At 47.7% G+C, this 18,278-nt stretch overlaps 1 protein-coding gene across 3 annotated transcripts in view; it reads left to right on the top strand.

Moving 5' to 3' along the window:
- The window catches only part of SEC31B (SEC31 homolog B, COPII coat complex component), a 34,369-nt gene extending 18,581 nt beyond the window's left edge, over positions 1-15,788 (top strand). For 2 of the 3 annotated variants that reach the window (XM_054831427.1, XM_054831428.1), the window contains exons 17-27: positions 1,480-1,625; positions 2,892-3,065; positions 3,698-3,886; positions 4,552-4,765; positions 5,147-5,473; positions 6,539-6,577; positions 9,822-9,877; positions 11,147-11,293; positions 11,713-11,829; positions 13,199-13,270; positions 13,977-15,788. In XM_054831427.1, coding sequence (XP_054687402.1) covers positions 1,480-1,625; positions 2,892-3,065; positions 3,698-3,886; positions 4,552-4,765; positions 5,147-5,473; positions 6,539-6,577; positions 9,822-9,877; positions 11,147-11,293; positions 11,713-11,829; positions 13,199-13,270; positions 13,977-14,156 — 1,661 coding nt within the window. In that variant the 3' untranslated portion in view covers positions 14,157-15,788. The remainder of the gene's footprint in view (positions 1-1,479; positions 1,626-2,891; positions 3,066-3,697; positions 3,887-4,551; positions 4,766-5,146; positions 5,474-6,538; positions 6,578-9,821; positions 9,878-11,146; positions 11,294-11,712; positions 11,830-13,198; positions 13,271-13,976) is intronic. The other variant, XM_054831429.1, reaches the window with a different exon arrangement.
- Positions 15,789-18,278: the final 2,490 nt, after the last annotated feature.

The raw sequence follows: 18,278 nt of genomic DNA, 5'->3' as shown, positions 1-18,278 counted from the left end.
ATTACAGCTAGCTGGAGCTTACTTAACAAGTGTGGAGTGTTGAGTTAGGAGAATAATAGATGCACCCTGGAGCTGAGAATAATCGTGTAAAGTTATATATGCTGATCTTTCCTGTCACCTCTACCAATAGCATGGAAAAAACCAGGATAGGCACTAGACTGAAACACTGAGAGTGTGATATTTATTATTATATTGTGAGGAGAAAGGGATTTCCTTAACAGTAAAACAGTGGCTTCACTCCGTCTGAAAGAAGTTAACCATTCAGCACATTCCCCTCCCTTTTAAGCTCAAAACCAGAGGTTAATGAATATTTGATGGCTTCAATAGTTTCCTCAGTCCTGTTAATAGTTCAACATGCTCAGCAACTGGTTGTTCTGAGAGTCAGAGTTAGCAGGCAATCTAGTGACTGAATCTGATGAAGTTACTCATGTTGCTTAGGTGGGAAACTAGCTCCTGGGTGATGGGACCAGCTAAGTGCTGTTGGAGAAATGCCAGCACTTGATACAAGTAAGATAACACTTGAAATGCAAGAAAATATGACATCTTTTACAGACCAAATTGTAGGCGTGGAAAGTGACTGTGGCCGTGGTGATAGTAAGATAGATCCAGCTCACCTTTATCTCCTAGCATGTGCTAAACATTGACAACTACCAGGTTACGAGCTGTCTACTACTGTTGCCTGGAGATTCCCACACCTCTTTTGGGGGAAAAAAAAAAAAGTGTTGGATTTTTTTCACTGAATTAATCTGTAATTTTTAAGGTGGGGTTTTTTTCCTTTATATGTCTGGGCAGACATATAAAAATTGGCAGATATATAAAAAATTACTTCTTTTTTCAACCAAGTTGGCTTTGGGATTCCTTAATGGTGCCCATTTCTCTGTGTTATCCAAGAATTATACAATGAAGCTGGTGAAGGGTCTAGAGAGCAAGTCTTATGAGGAGCAGCTGAGGGAACTGGGGTTTTTTAGTGTGGAGAAAAGGTGGCTCAGGGGATATCTTATCACTCTCTACAACTACCTGAAAGGAGGTTGTAGCCAGGTGGGTGTTGGTCTCTTCTCCCAAGTAGTAAGTAATAGGGTAAGAGGAAATGGCCTCAAGCTGTGCCAGGGGAGATTTAGATTGGATATTAGGAAAAATTTCTTCACTGAAAGGGTTGTCAGTCACTGGAACAGGCTGTCCAGGGAAGTGACTGAGTCACCATCCCTGGCGATATTTAAAAGATGTGTAGATGTGGCGCTTAGGGACATGGTTTAGTGGGACTTGGCAGTGTTAGGTTTACGGTTGGACTCAATGATCTTAAAGGTCTTTTCCAACCTAAATGATTCTATGATTCTGTGATTCTAATTAGATGCAGATCCAAAGCTGTGAATGCCTTTTCATGTTAAGCCAGAGTAGGATTGCTAAGAGATGAGCATTGGGGTTAATGAGCTCTTCAAAGAGAGTATGTGTTATATGTTGGGTGTATTTCCTCCTCTCTAGACATGCTGGGTGCCCGCTTAGAGTCGGAGGGAGATGCAGCCCTGTCCAATGATGCCTGCCTCTGCTATATCTCATCAGGCAATGTGGAGAGGTTGGTGGAATGCTGGGTAAAAACCCATGAGACTTCGTCACCCCTTGCCCTGCAGGTACAGGTGCTATAATGTTGGTTTGACTCCTCATTAGGCCAATCTGGCAGCCCTGATCTGTTTGTATTATCACTTCAAACAGAGTATCTGGCTGACAGTGGAGACCTGTTTGTAGTCACCAAGGTATCTCCTTCTAGCCTGGATTATGGGTTTACATATAAAGGGGGCTTGCACTCTTAAACATTAAGCGTTTGTGTGTTTAGAGAGTACTGATTATATCGCACATAAATCCAGCCATGGACGGGAGTTACGGCTTACCTGCCTGTCTTTGTATACTGAAGTCACCTCTCAGCTTCCTTTTATGCAGGGAAGTTCATACTGTATCTGTTTTCTTACTGGTAGTTGCCTGGGAGTACATTTGCTGCTGTGCTTATCATGTCTAACCGTAATGCTCCAGTTATCTGGCTGTACCTTCAGAACAGCCTCTGGCAAAATAAAGTTTAGACTGTATTATTCCCACTGCAAGTAGAATGTCATGTATGGGAAGTCAAAGCTTGCTGATGAATCAGGAATTCTAAGTCAGTGTTGTTACCTACCTGTTACACTTCAACCAGTCCTAGCTAAGGCACTAACCTCTGTTGTGTCCACCGGTTGCTAGAATGAACTACACAAGTCTTCCACTCAGGTATCTGCAGATAATGCCCTCTGCTACAGACTTCCCTGGTTTTGCAACCCAACTAATGAATAACAGCAACAAAAAGGCATCTTCAGCATTCCTAGTTTTGTTTGAAACTGATTTCCTCCCAGTTATCAGCTATCAGCTAGTGATGCATGTATCATTCTATAGATATAAACATTACTTTGATTTCTAGGAGTTGAAGGAGTTTTGAATAACTGAAAACCTTCTGGTCCATTGGTCAGCAGTAGTAGTTTTTCCTAGTGAATTTTGCCTTGTATGGTTTTAATCCTTCCTCTTCCAAGTTTATAGCTTGTAACTCCTAGAGTTACAGTAGTAACTTCCTAGTAAAAAGAGCACAGTTGATTGGAATGTCCTTGTGACTTCTGACTTTTTCTTTTTTCCCTTGCCATAAAAGTAGGAGTGTCAGGGTTTGCTTCTTGATTCCTTTTTTTTCCTCCACAAAGTGCACCTGAGGAAACGGTCATCAGTGGTAGTATCTGGTGCAGAGTGGAGTAACTTCTGTTCACATTGGACCCGATGTCAGTTGAAAGTGGGGAAAGCCATCTGGTATTGTCTCAGCATGAGATGGACCAGTAAAGCAAGTGAGATTGAGTGGTCTATTTCTTCCCTCCCCCTGGCTTATTCAGGATCTCATAGAGAAGGTGATGGTGCTGAGCAGGTCCATTGAGATGCTCCGAGGCACAGCAGGACCAGCGCCAGGCCCTGTCTTGGCAGAACGAATCACCCAATATGCCAGTCTTCTGGCATCACAAGGATGCTTGGCAGCTGCAATGAATTACTTACCCAGCAGCTCTAAAGAGGTGAGTGAGAAATGGCTTGTTGTGGGAAAGACTAGTATGTGGGGAAAAATGATACTTTGTATGAGAGCGCGCTTGGGTTTTGACATGCATCAGGACTTAAGGTTTCACCTTAATTATGGTAACTTGAGAGTAGAGGTGTGGGGTTTTGTTCTAGGACACAGCTTTTGTCTTCATTTGCTTTTTCTTTGTAGTGCCTTTGATTCAGGGAAAAGGAAGGGAACTATAGAAATGGTAGAAAATGCTTTGTGGAGAACACCACTGGGAAGCAGTTCTCCAGGGAAACTGCACGTATTTCTGAAACTAGCTGGTAGAGGAAGGGAATGCGGAGGTCACCTTGTAGTTTGAAACAAATCTGTCTAGTGCCCAAATGTGAGTAGGGGTTGGGGAGGGAATACCCTAAAGACTGGGTAAAGGATCAGTGAGACTTCATCTGTCTGGGAATATGGCAGGTGATGTCCCAGATTGTTGCTTACAGTTTGTTTTTTGTTTTTTTTCCTGGTGGCTACTGGGGAAATGGTTAATTTTGCAGGTTGATGCTCAGTGCTTTGGGTCAGGGTCTGCTTTGAATGTCTCCCCAGCACCTTCCATCTGAGGCTCTCAAGGCACTTCTGCTAAAGCATAGTTTGTTTCAGCTCCTGATCGAGCAGCTCCGAGACCGGCTTTTCCATGCTCAGGGAGAGAATGTGGGTGATCAGCAGCCACCCCCTTTTCCCTACACTCGTGTCAATGTAGGTGTCACTAAACACACGTCCACAGCAGCCAAGGGTGGTTCCGCCCCTGAAGGAGCAGCTCACAAAACAGGTCCCAGACATCCAGAGAAGGTAGGCCTCATGGTGTTCATGGCCTGGGGAGAGGGAGGGAGGCTACTGGGTTGTGGAAGGCATATGAAGTAATAGGAGATGATGCAGATTACAGGCATTGAGGAACTCATCAGTGATGTCCTTCACTGGAGCAAACACAAGCTCTGTGATAATCCAAAAGTAGGCTGTTCATAAAGCCCTGTCCCATATGCAGTCACTGGAGGAGACTGTTACAAGTGTAGTGGTCCACTGAGGTCTTGCATACTGAGGGAAAAGGGGGCTGTGGTTCATTCTCCTATGCCCATCTCACCCTCATATCTCAGTAAAATTAGTGTAGTGTGGCTTCATCTCAGTTCTTTGCCAAGAAAACTGTTCAGGAAGTTTTGTTTCCAGCCTCTATTACTTCATTATTGCTCCTTTGTTATATCCTCTGGTTCTGCTTCCAGGAAGTCACTGTATGGGAACTGGCTCCTGAGGACTAATCCTTCTGAGAGCCAGAGAATGCTCTGAAGAGTTGTTGAGCAAGTTATGTGGTGGGAAAGGCCTTTGATCCAATCCATCCAGGGCACTGAAGCAGCAGCGTCTTCTTTGCCCAAGAAGTGACAGGGGTAGAAAGTGCATCTGCTTGTGTGTTTATGTACATGACTCTGCCAGCCATTTGAAAGGTCTTTGTTTTTTAATTTCAGCCCAACTATCAGTCGTCATTTGCCTCTTCAGCACCTTCTCAGCCTTCAGTGCCTTCCCTCTTCACACCTCAGCCAGTGCCAGCGATGTCCATGACATCTCACCATGTTGCCCCTCCCCCGGCCAGCACGGGTCCACAAACAAGTGTCTATTCCAGAGGGCCCCCATACCCACAGTACAACTTGGGCTTGGTTCCAGCAACCATTTCAGGGCCAGGTAAGCGTTGTCTGATAATTGTGTCCATACTCCAGGTTTTTAGACTAAAGCCTTCAGCATGTATGGCAGCTCTACTTTGTTTCTTTGTACTTCAAAAGAACAAGTCAGCAGTCAGAGAGGCTTTTCAGCGCTTCTGACACATATAGTTCTAGCAACTGTTGCTGTACTTCCACCGATGTTAAGCAAATATAGGGGTGGAGAAGCCACTGCTAGCTTTGTGGCAGAGTTTGACTGATGTACCCTGAGTTATAGGGGATATGCCTGGTGTGGATATTCTAGGGTATGGCTTGGAGAAGGGCAGACTTACTAGCATGAAGGAAAACGTCAGGAGTAGTTGGCAAATGAAACAAGTGATGCTGATACACTCTTTCTCATTTGTAGGTATGTCACAGTCTCAGCCGTTTGGACCAGCGGGAGTCGGACCTGTTGGTCCTGCTCCCTTCCCCAGCCAGCCTTCTCTGCCAGGACAGTCCATGCCCATGACATCTCCTGGTGTTCCACCACCCGGACCTGCCCTCTTCACTCCAGCCTCAGTCCCATCATCTCAGCTTCCTGCAGCTTGTCCTCTCCCTGTGGCAAGCCAGTCTCCTCTAGGTTTCTCTTCAACACCATTCAACTCCCCCATGAACATGGGTTACCCTCAGGGAGGTCCTGGAGCTCCATCTACTAAGCCCCTGCCAGCAGCCAGCATTCCTCCTCCTCCCATAGGTAAGTACTGCTTGTGTGACTTGTGTGTCCAGGACACTCCTGGATGGGGTTTGCAGTACAGAGTGGACATGGGCCTTCTGAGGTGTGGTCTGTCACCATGAAGGCTGGATGTGGTGCTGAGGCTAACCTTACAGGCACATTATGCTAAGTCTGGCTGTGGTGGTGAAAAACAGCAATGATGACAGTTTCATTCAGCTCATTCAGCCACTGTCCTCCAGGTTGTGGTTACAAGATGCTGTCTCTTCAGGTCCCCAGTGCACCCTGAGTAACCATCTACTCCAGAGGCATCTGCTCTGACTGAAGGGGTGGTGATTCCCAGGGAATGCCTCATAGAAGGCTTGTTGACCTCGCCTCTGCTTACCTAACTTACACAAGAAGTGCATTTGAAATGCTGTAGAGCAGGACGCTGCTTCTCTGTCCATGGGATACCCCTTGCCTAGCTTCAGGATCAAATTTCTCTGTCTGGTGTGCTCCAGTTCTCTCCATTTTTTCCTGTTGCAATAAAGTGCTTGCCTGGGAATCTCTTCTGAATTCCTCTGTGCAGTGTATTAAACCTGGAGCCTTTTCCCCCTGGGTCTGTGGTTTGAATCCAGCCCAGCCTGCAAGTACTGTGAAGCCTTTGATAGAATGATAAAGAAAAAGGAGAATATTTTTGGACCTAGTTCCCAGTGGATGGGTATTTCCTCTGTTTCCCACAACATCACTGCATCTGGTGCTTGTTAATTCTGTTTCAATCTCAGGTGACAGGACAGGTTTAGCTAGGCTGTGGAGACCCCTAACAGCAAAGCTGACAGTCCTTAGATTTTTAAGCAGATGCTTCTCCAAGACACACGTATTCTGATAGTGAAGGAACTGAGGCTTTGATTTTTGCTTTCACCTGGAATCCTTTGCTGAACTGGGTTTAACTGGGGATAGCAAATCCCACTGTGTGAAGCCTGTGGGGACTACATGCTGAGGCTGGAAAAAATCCTTCTGAAAAGCTGTCAGGGATAGTAGTCCAGAACATTATTCACTGAGTAAAAGCTGTTGGTGATGATGACTCTCCCACCCTGCCTTGATTTTCAGGTTTCTTCCCTTGGCTAGATCCCCACGTGGATCATGCAGGTAGTACCCAGAGAAGCCTCCAGACCTGTGGGGGAGGCAATGTTGCTGCTTCCAATGAAATGTGGGGGCGGTGTGCACGTTTTACTGTGTGTGCATGCGTGCATGCTCACTGCTATTTGTTGTTTCCTTGCATGCCTGGGGAGCTATACAACTGGGATAGTGGACATACTTGTCCTGAGGACTAGTAAGGGACAGCTGGGGATGTTGCAAGTGAAGTGAAAGCACTGTGCTCTTACTGATGAGTTTTGATACAGAAGGCAGGGGCTCCAGCTTCTTCCTTCTCTACTTTCCTCGAGTCCTGGAGGAATTAGAGAATTCTCAGTCTCTGTGTCCCTTCACTGTTGCTGGGCCAGCAGGACAGGGAAGCAGCCCCTGCTCCTTTCTTGGTTCTCTAGGCAAGTAACAGGCCAGTGGTTGTAACTCTTGTTTTCTCCCTGTGACACTCCCAGCCTTATGTGTGGCTTTACTTGTGCTTGTGCTTTCCCTAGGTGGTTTGGAAGAGGTGGGTCTTAGCATGAGCAATGATGGAGCTTCCCAAGCAGAATCTGGGGGCTCTATTCCAAGGGGAACCAGAAGGCCCTTTTGGCTTTAGTTACAGGGCAAGGTTTGGGTGTGAATCTCAGTTTTTTTGCTGGGGAGAATTTGGACTATAGAGCTTTTCTGACTGATGCTTTGTACTGATTTCTTTCCTTGGTATTCGTTGATGATGGAGAGTGGGTATCTTTCAGTCTGTGCTGTCAGTGCGGTAAGGCTTAATATCTGTGGGCTGTCTCTGCTTGCACCAAAGACCATCTACGAGGCACAAAAGATTATCCAGGGAGTCTCAGCTTTATTTAGGAAACCAGAGTACTGGGTAGCCACTTACACCACCAAGCAAGCCTTGCTGTGTGGAGTGGGACTCTAGAAAGGGAGTTGTCCCTTCAGCAGAGAAACAAAAGGCCTCAATGTTTCTCTGTTAAAGGAAAGATGATTCCAAGGCAAGGATATCAAGCACTTCCTCAGGCTGAAGATGCCCCACAGGAATTCACTGTTGGCAAGTTTCCTTCTCCTGGCAGCGTTTATTCCCAGGTTTTGGCATGCATATGGCATGGGAGATCTAATTGCGGCTTACCAGTACCTGAAGGGGGCCTACACGAAAGATGGTGAGGGACTGTTTATCAGGGAGTGTAGTGACAGGACAAGGGGTAATGGGTTTAAGCTAAAAGAGGGTTGATTTAGATTAGATGTTAGAAAGAAATTCTTTACTGTTAGAGTGGTGAGGCACTGGAACAGGTTGCCCAGAGAGGCTGTGGATGCCCCATCCCTGGAAGTGTTTAAGACCAGGTTGGATGAGGCTTTGGGCAACGTGGTCTAGTGGAGGGTGTCCCTGCCCACAGCAGGGGGGTTGGAACTAGATGATCCTTAAGGTCCCTTCCAACCCAAACCATTCTATGATTCTATGCCCGGATCAGCAGTGCAAACAGGCTTCCTTGAGAGTGATTTCTTGCCTGCTATTATTGTTCTGGTTTTGATGGGTACTTTGTTTTAGCCTGGAAAGGGACTGTAAGATCACTCAATCTGACTGGCCAAACTTGCTTACTTTGGAAGTTCCTGAACATAGAATCATGATCCGAACAGCTCATGGACAAATTCTCAGTAGCGCAATGGAGGGAGATCTCCACATGTAGAAATCCCACGCTCTTGGGAAGTGTCGGGGCCAGGGTGAAGGACAGCAATGTGTTGGCTGATCTCCTTTCTGGCCAGGATAATCCCTGACTCCAGCTTCTGACAGACCTGTTTTCTCTAGGACAGGTATTGCTGGAGACTGCTGCCATGGGGCACTCCTTTCACGGTTGGTGAGAAATCCTCTTTCACGAGTAGCATAGGGAAGATAGAGTTTCATCCCAGCAAAATGCAGCAGGGTCCTGTTGTCTCATGTCAGATGATTAAGTGCCTGGCTTAAAGACTATAATTTAAATAGCTGTTTCCTGTGAGGATTCAAAGTGCCACTGAGTTGGAATAGTGCCAGGGATTGCTAGGCCACAGGCTCAGTGGGGGCCAGCAGAGTTCTAGGGCACAGAATCCCCAAGCTAGCAACAAGTGCCAACTTAATTAAACTACTGATCCAAACTCATCAGAGAGCAAGTCTTGAAATCATGGGAAAAGGGAGGGCAAAAAGAGGCTGCCAGAATTTTAATAATAAAGGTAATTAAAGTAATGAAGCACCTTTTGCATCTTTCCCCTGTGATATTTAAAGCTCAGTTCAGGATCAGTGACTCATTAAGCGTGGCACTGAGCTCCAGTGATTCTGATATTGCCTCTTAGAATTATGCCACTTTCTCACAGATTATTCCTGTCTCATGGGCCTGAAGTTATCAATACTGGGGTGACAAAAGAAGCACTGGGATTTTGTCTAGAGATACAGGTACCCTTACAGGACAGCAGCAGACAAGGCATTCGACCTTAGCAGAATAAAGTGTGATCACAAGTCTTTTGATGTCATGTTGTCTGATAGATATTTTTTATTCTTTTTTAATTACCTGGGGTGAGGTTAGAGGCTAGGTACCACAGAAGCATCTGCTGAGACACCCCTCTGCTCCCAAGGGATAGACTGGTTAAGTCTATTCTTTTCTAGTTGGGAAGCCAGCAAATTTTCCTGAGCTTTGGTTCTGAACGTGATTTTGGAAGGGGAAAATTTCAACCCGCTCCTAACTCTTCCCCCTTCTATCGCAGCAACCTGCATTGCTGAGAACTGCCACCGTGAGGCACTCCTGTGAGTGTTCCCGAGAAGCCCTCTCTCACCCATAGCATAGCCCTCACTGTGGTAGCAGGTACCACAGCGCTGGATTCTCTGCTTGGGGAACCCCAGGAATTCCCTGAACCCTGATGTGCACACACATGCAGGTCCTGACCAAGGTTCAAGCCTGACTCTGAGGCTGACTTCTGCAACCTATGTGGAATGTGGAAAGCTTCAGGTAGTTGCAAAAAGTGGGTGTGTGCCAGTTAAATCTGATCAGATGTCACCTCATGAAGCCTGTGCACATACTTGGATGCTAAGAATATAATTAAGAAAGAGAAAGGGAAGCAAGAGCAGTTCCTGGGCCCATGGGCTTGGTTGAAATGGTCTAAAGGTGCAATGATGGGGGAATTGGAGCCATGGGCCCTTTTGCTGAGGGAAGTTCCAAACCATGCAAGCAACTGTGAACTGTTGCTGTGACCACCTTCTCCAAGTCTGACATTTGTGTCTTGTTCTGTCTCCTGGCAGCTCAGGAATCTTGGACTGATCCCTCTGCTGTAAGAGGAGGCCTGCAAAAGAAAAAGGTAAGCTTTCAGCTGCAATATGTGTAGGGTGTTTTTTAGCCAGGGAGCTCCATGCAACAGACACATTCCTATAAATGCTTCCTGTCACACTCTGCAGGTCTCATTCCATGTTGGTCTGTCCACTTGTGCATTACATGCATAGCTAGGATTAGAGTCTAAGTTATCCCAACCCTTTGCCATTCAAAGTCGCATGCTGTTCTCCAGGGTGGCTGTTTTGTAATATGGTTATCATCTGTGGTGCTGCATCCTCTGTCAGTACTTCCCAGGCTGACTACAGTCACTTGTTGCTAGAAATACAGATTTAATCTTATCCCCTTGCCCACACACCTTTTTTGATAGTGTCTGGGGAGATCATGCTCACTTCATAGTGTCTGGGGAGATCATGCTCACTTCACACCTGACAGTTGGGGGCAGCATTTCCTCTCATCACAGAGAGACCCACAGTGATTTTTCCTCTGATGCTGATATCCACTGATAAGGCACTTCTGCTGAAAGAAGCTGGGACAGGCATAGCTGTGAGCTGCCTGCCATGTTGGCCCTGCTGCTTTCTGCCTTGTAGTGATTGCACTGGAGGACCTGTGAACTGAGCTCTTTTGCCACAAATGCTATCAGTACTCTATCACTGCTGCCTGCTGGCAGGTGTGACAAGAAGCTTCTTTGGCACCATTCCCACCCCCCACTCTTCTTCTTTAGCTTGGAACAGACTTCTCGCCCTTTTTCTGGCAGCATAGCTGGGAACCTGCTTCAGGCTGTGCTCACTACAACAGGATTAGCCTCTTGTTAAAGCCATCTCCTTTTGATCTAGCCCCGTCAGAGTGAATCTAGCCTGACTCTCTGGCTTAGTTGGGGCACGATGAAGTGTTTGCAAGAGGATTCTCCCCCCATGTCGTGGGATTTTCCCCAACACTTGCTCTGTTGGACACTTTACTGCTGCTAATCTCTACATTCAAGACTCGTGCCGTTGCAGAGCCAAGGCGGCTTTTTGAGGACCAGTGCTTTCAGGGGCAACGGATCTGTTTGATTGAACAATTCCAGAGGAGTTTTCTTGCTGTCGCTTTGACTCTTCATCTGGGATGCAAGAGGAAGGGCCCCATGCTCTGAGCCAGGGGACTGAAAGAAAAGGGATGTGTTACACATCATCTTGAGAACTGGGCACTCTGCAAGTTAGAAAGGAAGTTGAATTTGACTGCAGAGAATGTAACCAACTCTCCTTCCTTGGACTTGGTTTTCTTGATTATTTTTTTTCTTTTCTTTCTTTTTTGCTGACAGTTGCCTGAGAAATTTACTCCTCCAGCCCCCATCACAGCTCCAGTAATGAGTCTGCCTGCAGAGCCCCAAGGGATCCATCCTCAGCTGTCCAGGTTGCAAGAGTCTGGCCAGTCACCCCCAGGAGCACCCAAGGAAGGCAGCCTGCAGGTACCCAGGGAAAGCGGGGCGTTCCCCAGTCACCAGCTCCTTGTGAAGTAGAAAAACAACTCAGCTTTTGACATTCTCATTACTTGGCAGCTGCAGGGCTTATGTTGCTCCGTAGTCCTTATAAGACATCTCTGCTTGAGTGTTAAAGGAATTGCCAGGGTGGAAAATGACACCTGGGTACGGCTGGGAGACAGGGAGGGAGGCCAGGCAGGCTGTCAGCCTGCTTGGAGTTGGGAATCTAGAGAGGCCCGAAACTATACCACAGTCTGAAGATGATAATCTAACTCTGTGCTTCTAGGTATTCTCTGGGTTTGCAAAGGGGTTAAATCCTCTCTGTTCATAGCTGCAGGAGGGGAATCTCCCTGCTCCAGCCTTTCATGTTCCTGTTGTATTCATTCAGCTGCTTCTCTCTCTGTCAGTATCACCAGCTACCTGTGGAGAAGGTCGAGAGGAAGGAGGTGCCCCCCGAGCACCAGGCTCTGAAGACCACATTTGAAGGGTTGGTGCAACGCTGCTCTGCTGTCGCCACTGATCCAGTAAGTCCTCCCTTCTCTGATCTTTGGCTTTTTTGCCCTCATAGATGTTGACTGGTACTCCCTTCTCTTGGTTGAGAAAAGAGAGGAAGAGTCTTGTCCCTATAACCAAGTTCATCTGCCTCCTTCCTTTAGGACAAAGGCTTGTCCATCTCTTGGAAACTGAGATGCGTTCTCTAGCATTTATCCACTGCTTCTTGTTGCCTCTCTGGACCAATGGTTCTGTCCTCCTGGCTCTTTTCTCTGAGGAAGGGTTTTCACTGGCTTGATCTGTAGATAGTTCCTGCAGAGCTGGTATTACCAGTTATCCTCAGAGCTAAGAGGGAAAGGCTGAGATATCCTGGCTGGAAGAGAAAGCCAGGCAATCTTCGTGTCCGAGTCACTGTAATTTCTGTACCCTCGTTCCTGGAAGGCTGTTGGCATACATGTCACGTTCCGTGAATGTATCAGGCCAGACTGTCTGGAACTAGAAAAGCAGTGTTTTCAGCATCATGTTAGGTTGCTAAGTCTTCCCAGAGCTTGTGGGCACCATCAATACCTTCCAGAATACCTCTGTTTAGTGGGTGTTGGGATGAGCACTGAGCTCAAACTGCTATCTCAGAGTCGGACAATTTGTGTGTAGCAGCAGCTTCAGCATGTTTGCTCTGCTTTCTGAGAGTGCAGTGTAGCAATTACTGGGAGATAACCTAAAGGTTCCCTCTATGGACAGAAAGGCCTCTTGGTTTGGGCTTAGCACTTGGCTTATGTGGAGGTTGAATAGCTGGGTTCATGCAGCAATGCAACGCACCTGAGCTCCTAAGGCTCACTGTCCCAGTGTTGCCCAGAGCCAGGCATTTCTATCCACTGTATAATCTACGTGTGAGTGGATTATCCAAGGTGGGATTAATGGGGTCAGTCCCACCAGAGCTTCAGTACTCAGGCCCTTTCCTTGGTGGTTACCTAGAGTGTCTTATTTCCCCTTTTCCTCAAGGAGATGAGGAAGAAGCTGTTGCTTAGGTCAGCCAGGGTGAGGCTGTCTGAATGCCCTGTAGGTCAACTAGTGGATAGCGGATGTTTCTCAAGCTTTGGAAGTAGTCACTCTGTCCTGTGGTCTGCAAGCACCGGCAGAAGGAGGAATGCCTAGGCTGAGAGATGGGAAAAGGGGCAAATCCAGCTTCCTGTCTTGAGGAGAGAAAATGTGCATGTATATGTGCACAGTGAGGGCATGGCTGGCTTGTATCACAGTCCCTGGCCGACAGAGGCTGAGATGCAGCTGAATTGTAAGGTGCTGTGGGAAGAACAGAGGAGGGGAGGGACTGAGCAACAACAACTTGGTTCTGGGAGAGGTAGGTTTGAAGCTCTGGCAGAGCTAGCAATACCTGTTTAACTTCAGAAAACCCGAAGGAAGCTGGAGGATGCATTGCAGCGGCTGGAGTGTTTGTATGAGAAGCTCCGTGAGCAGGCGGTAAGTAGGTGTCACCATTCCTTCTGGTCCAGCCAGGTTCCTGATCCCACCTTTGCGTTGGATTGTGGGCCTTGGTGTCTGTCCCAGTGTTTCCAGCACATATCCTCTTGAGAAAGCTAGGGGAGTGCCAAACCTTATAATGCATCTTGAATCCAGCCAGCCTTACCTCTTTTTCCTTAACCTTGGCCCAAATGTAGTGTAAGGAAAAGCTGGGGAGGTATTTGCAGGGTGCTTTTACATCCAGGAAGTATAGTGGCATGTAGAAAGGTTCTAGACGGGAAGGGGCAATTGGGGGTAGTTAAGTGTGAACCTAGTGAAAGTTCTGAAGCTGCTGATGCCAATTGCTGGATGGATAGCTATCAAGGGAAGCATCCTTTTAACATACACCCTTTCCCTGAGTGTCCATATTAGGCCTGAATAGAGACAGGATTCCATTCTAGATAGACCTTTGAGCTGCTCAAATACATCAGATATTCAGTTAATGCCGAAATGTCATTACTTAGGACCTGCATTCACTGTAAAGATTAATGTTTGTTGTTGGCTGGGAAACCAAGGGAGGAAGCAGAGTATCCTTCCTGCTACTGCTTGAGTGTGTAGGTGCTGTTTGGTAAGGATGAGGTGAAGAACAGGAGGGAAGGGTCTGGACGGAGGGGGGCCTGTGTTACACTGCTGAACATGCTGATTCATTTCTGCTCCTTCCCCACAGCTCTCTCCAAACATCCTCATGGGTCTCCATGAAATCGCCTGCTGCATTGAGGCTAGGAACTACCAACAGGGTCTCCTGGTTCACACCCAAGTGGTGAGCAGCAGCAGTTTCAGTGAGGTGTCTGGTTTCATGCCCATCCTGAAAGTTCTCATGACCATTGCTGGCAAGCTGAACGTGTAAAGTGTGGAGCAGCTGGAACAGAGCACACTGAGAGCTGGTGGACTCCCTCACCTGTTGATGTGCTGCAGGTTGTGGACTCTCCTTCTGATTCTGGAGAAATAAGTCTGTTCCAGAGCCTGGAACTGTGCTGGGCCAGCACACCTGGCCCCATCCACTCTCCAGATAGCCCACTGGTGCCTGGGACTCCTGGAGACTGTTCTTTCTCTCTCTTCTTTCTCACTAGTCTGAGGCCGCTTCCCACCCCAGGGATCTCAATTTCAGGCTGGCATTGCTTTTTTTTTTAGGAGACAAACAGGGCTGGCACCTGCAGCACCACCAGACAGAAGAGCCTCAGGCTGTATTCCCTGCTGCAGTGTAAACTGCCTGAGTGACAGCTGGGCTCCCTTGGGACCTAAGCTGTAGTGTCCCTGTTCTGTTGGACTGCCGTGAGGATGTCTCCTCTGGTTCTTCCTTTCTTTTCATTCTCATCCTTAACTCTCCCGCTCACCCCTCTGCACCCATATCTTGCTACAACTAGGGCTAACTACCAGTGTGCTCTGGGCTAGCTTTGGTTCTCTCTGTATTCTTCACCCAGCCCTCTCTTTTCACAGTTGAGTCTCCTGTTTACCCTCTATTCCCCTTCCTTTATATCTTTTACCCCATAAGCTGCAGGCTTGAGCCCTTTGTGTTTCGGGCCCAGGGCTGATTTCCCCCTTTCAACTCCTGGGACTCCCCCATTCAGGAATGCTACTAGGTTGGACTGCTCTGTTTGCTCCTCCTCAGAGCTGGTTGCATCCTGTGTTTGGGCTAAAAGCCACACTCTCTGGCTCCTGGCCTTTTTCACTTCCTTTATGTTAGCACAGTTGGCCTTTTGCCCACTGGTGTTATCTAAAAGCTTCCTACATTGGGCTTTTCAGACAGTCTAGGGGCTTTATGAGCAGCAGGGGTTGTTCAGGTCCCATAAAGAATCTCCCCAAGCTACTCTGATCAGCCCAGACTTGAGCAGGAGGAGACAGCTTATCGCTCGAAGTGTGGTGCATTTGTTCTGCCTACAGTAACAGATACCTGCAAAGGTGGTTCTCAAAGGCCCCTTGGCACTGTGGCAGTAGGAATATGCTGCAGGAGGCGATGCTGTCAGGTCTCAAGGGTATGGCTGTGCTGAGGCTTTTCATCACTGTGGTATTTCCTCTGGGGTAAAATAGATGAATGAAGCATATCTATCCTGGGGAAGAAGTCTGGGGAGACAGATGGGATTTTAGGGCACATCTGTGTATGTGTGTCTTTCCCTCTCTTCCTCCCTCCTTGCCTTCCTCTTTCTTGCCCTCTTTCATGCTAACCAGGAAGCGTAATTCTTGGGCTCTAGGTAGGAGCAAGGCTTCTTCCCAATGTTTGGCTGCAGCCAGCCCCTGCTTCCTCTGCTTGCTGTTTGAGTGATAATGCCATTGTGGGACTGTGGTTCAGTGACATGCGAATCAACCTGCTCTACCATGAGACTTAGGAGGGAAGGGAATTGGGGAAGGGAGAGAGAGGACACTTCTCATTCTCTCCTTTCCAGGTCAAAGTGCCTCCTTGTTGCTGCTGTGTTGTTTCTATTGCTGCAGTTTGATGCACTGAGAGATTACAGAACAGTGAAATAAAAGCTGTGTTTTGTGATGCTGGTAGCTTTATTCATAACTTGTCACCTCTGGCTACAGGCGACTTCCCTCAGTCTGCAGGGCCACCCACTGAGAGCTGAGTTCTCAACTTTGGTGAGGGGGAGAAATTGAAAACGGTGTGGTGCAAACCACATTCTGGACTCTGCTGGTGTGGGCAGCAACCATCCTGGTGTGTGGAGACCTCAGGCCTTACTCACTCCCCAGGCCTGCAGGGTCAGAGGACTGATCTTCTCCAGATCACCCACCTCGACTGTGACGGTTCATCGCATCAGACACAAGAAGGTCCCCAGGATGGTTGAGGTTTCCTCGGAGAATCACAGCAGCATTGGGGGTTTTACACTTGACATCAGAAGTCGAAAGTATGTCAGTAAGTGAACAGAGCGCCCTTAATGAGATCCTCTCCTGTTGGAAATCAGCATTACACCACTTAAACTGGGATGAGGATATGGCCTCCATTCTGGAAATCAGACTTATACCACTGAATTGATGGTTCTTACCATTAGTTAGTAACTTCTGAATCTGTTGGCTGATTTCATTTAAGCTTTTAAGGTGGTAAGAAGGCTGAAGTGAAACATCAGTACTGAAATAAAGAGGGAGGGGAATCAAACTAGCTTCTGCAAAAAGACTGGTGTAATCTCAAAAAATTTTTTTGTTTTCTTTTTGCTGTAAGGTGGCTAGCTAGTATGTACGTACAGGCCAGCTAGCACACATGAAACTGAAATATTGCAGGATTGCATTACCTGGCTCATGGCTGGAGGGCTTGGGAGGAAGTAAAGGTTGAGAAAGATTGGTTGGATGGGGAAGGTTTGAAGGGCCATTGCTGGGAAGGGACCAGGGTTTATGAGGGTTCTGGAGTGTTATGAGCACAGCACACGCATTGAGGGAAAACCAGCCTTTGTTAGTTCCGCTACTTACAGAGGCAAACACCAAGTGTAAGGGAATCTTGCAGAGGTTTTGCAGCCTGGTCTGGGAGCAGTTAGCAACCAGTCTGGCCTCCCAGCCATCCCCCACCAGGGAGATGCAAGCTGATTTTCAAAGGCAGCACTTGTGTTATGACCCTTTCTGATGATGAACAAAGTGAGCAAGTGGCCCTGGAGGCATACATTTGCTTATCAAGTATATAAGGAAAGTCCTAGCTTTCTGAGATCATTTAACAAGCCTGCTATTTCTTAGATTCTGCCTTTCTGGATCCAGTTATAGTACCCTGTGCAGTCCGGCCCCTCTTTCTTTAATTCAGGCCACTTGTACCACTGAGAAATAAGCACAGATTTTCCATGTATTTCTCAGATGCATTTGACTTCCCTCCAGCACACACCAGTCCTGCTACCCATGGACTCGTGCAGAGACCAGCTATTTATCCTGCCTTTGCTATGCGTCCTTCCTGCTTGTCCCTCTGTCCCACTGCTGCTCAGTTTTGCTTCAGGTTTACCCTAGCGATCACCGTCCCTAAAAGTCTTGGTAGGGAAACCAGGCAAGAGGAAGGGAGGTGACCCACTCGAGAGTCTTTGAGAGGCTTGTGGTGGAAGCCCTGTCTTTGTGTCCCTGGTGTGGTAAATGTCCTCACAAGCCCCACTGGAAAGTGCTCCTCCATTTATAGCACTATCTCTGCTGGCTGGTAACAGCTTCTGCAGCTTCTGGTCCATGGTCCACATTGCCTCCTCCCATGTGGGCACATGCTACTGCAGCATCCCTGCGATGCTCCACAGAGAAAGCGTTGTCTGTTGGGTGAGAAGGCCTTTGGGTTCACAAAGAATTGGGGGGGGGCAGCTGTAGGAAAGGATCTCTGAGCACAGAGAACAGAGCTCTAATCCTGTTGCAGATAACATCATGTCTGCAGGCTAGGCTTGTGTGTTTGGGGGAGCTGGAGGGGCAGAGATTGTTAGGCAGTATTTGTTTGTAAAGCCACTTGCTCTGAAGATAATGCTTGCACTAACTTCTATTGAGGGAGCAGTGTGAGTCCCCACAAAGTCCTTTCCCAAAGTGTCTTTGAAGCCAAGAACCCATTGAAAGGAAGAAAGGCCAAGAGAGGGGATTAGTTTGTTCAGCAGCTGTGAATTTCAGTGGGAGGCTGATGAACTCCAAAGTCTTTGTTGAGATTTTTTTTGTAAGGAGCCCCGCTGGAGGGAGAGACCCACACGGGGGCCGCGGCCTTAGACAAGAAGGAATCCGAAGCGGCAGGGAGCTGTAAACGGGCCACAAGGACTTTTCCCAAACACTTTTCGGAAAAGGTGTTGTGAACAGAGCGGAGGGGGATTAGCATGTGAAATGACACTTTCCATTGACTCCACAGAGGGGAGGGGAAAAGGGCTGGCTGGCTGATTTATTAGCATTTTGTTCCCTTCTCTATTCTGCTCCCCCAGCAGCCCCCCTCCCCTTGCTCCCCTCCTCCCTGAGCCCTCTAAAGAGGTTTGGATTGGAAAAGGGAGCGGGGGGCTGCCTGTTTGTGTGTCATCTGGGCGAAGGTGACCACCTGGGAAGCTGAATGTAA

The sequence above is a fragment of the Grus americana genome, chromosome 7, assembly GCF_028858705.1.
Source record: "Grus americana isolate bGruAme1 chromosome 7, bGruAme1.mat, whole genome shotgun sequence".
Classification (NCBI taxonomy): Eukaryota; Metazoa; Chordata; class Aves; order Gruiformes; family Gruidae; genus Grus; species Grus americana.
This window is presented reverse-complemented; position numbering and strand designations above follow the sequence as displayed.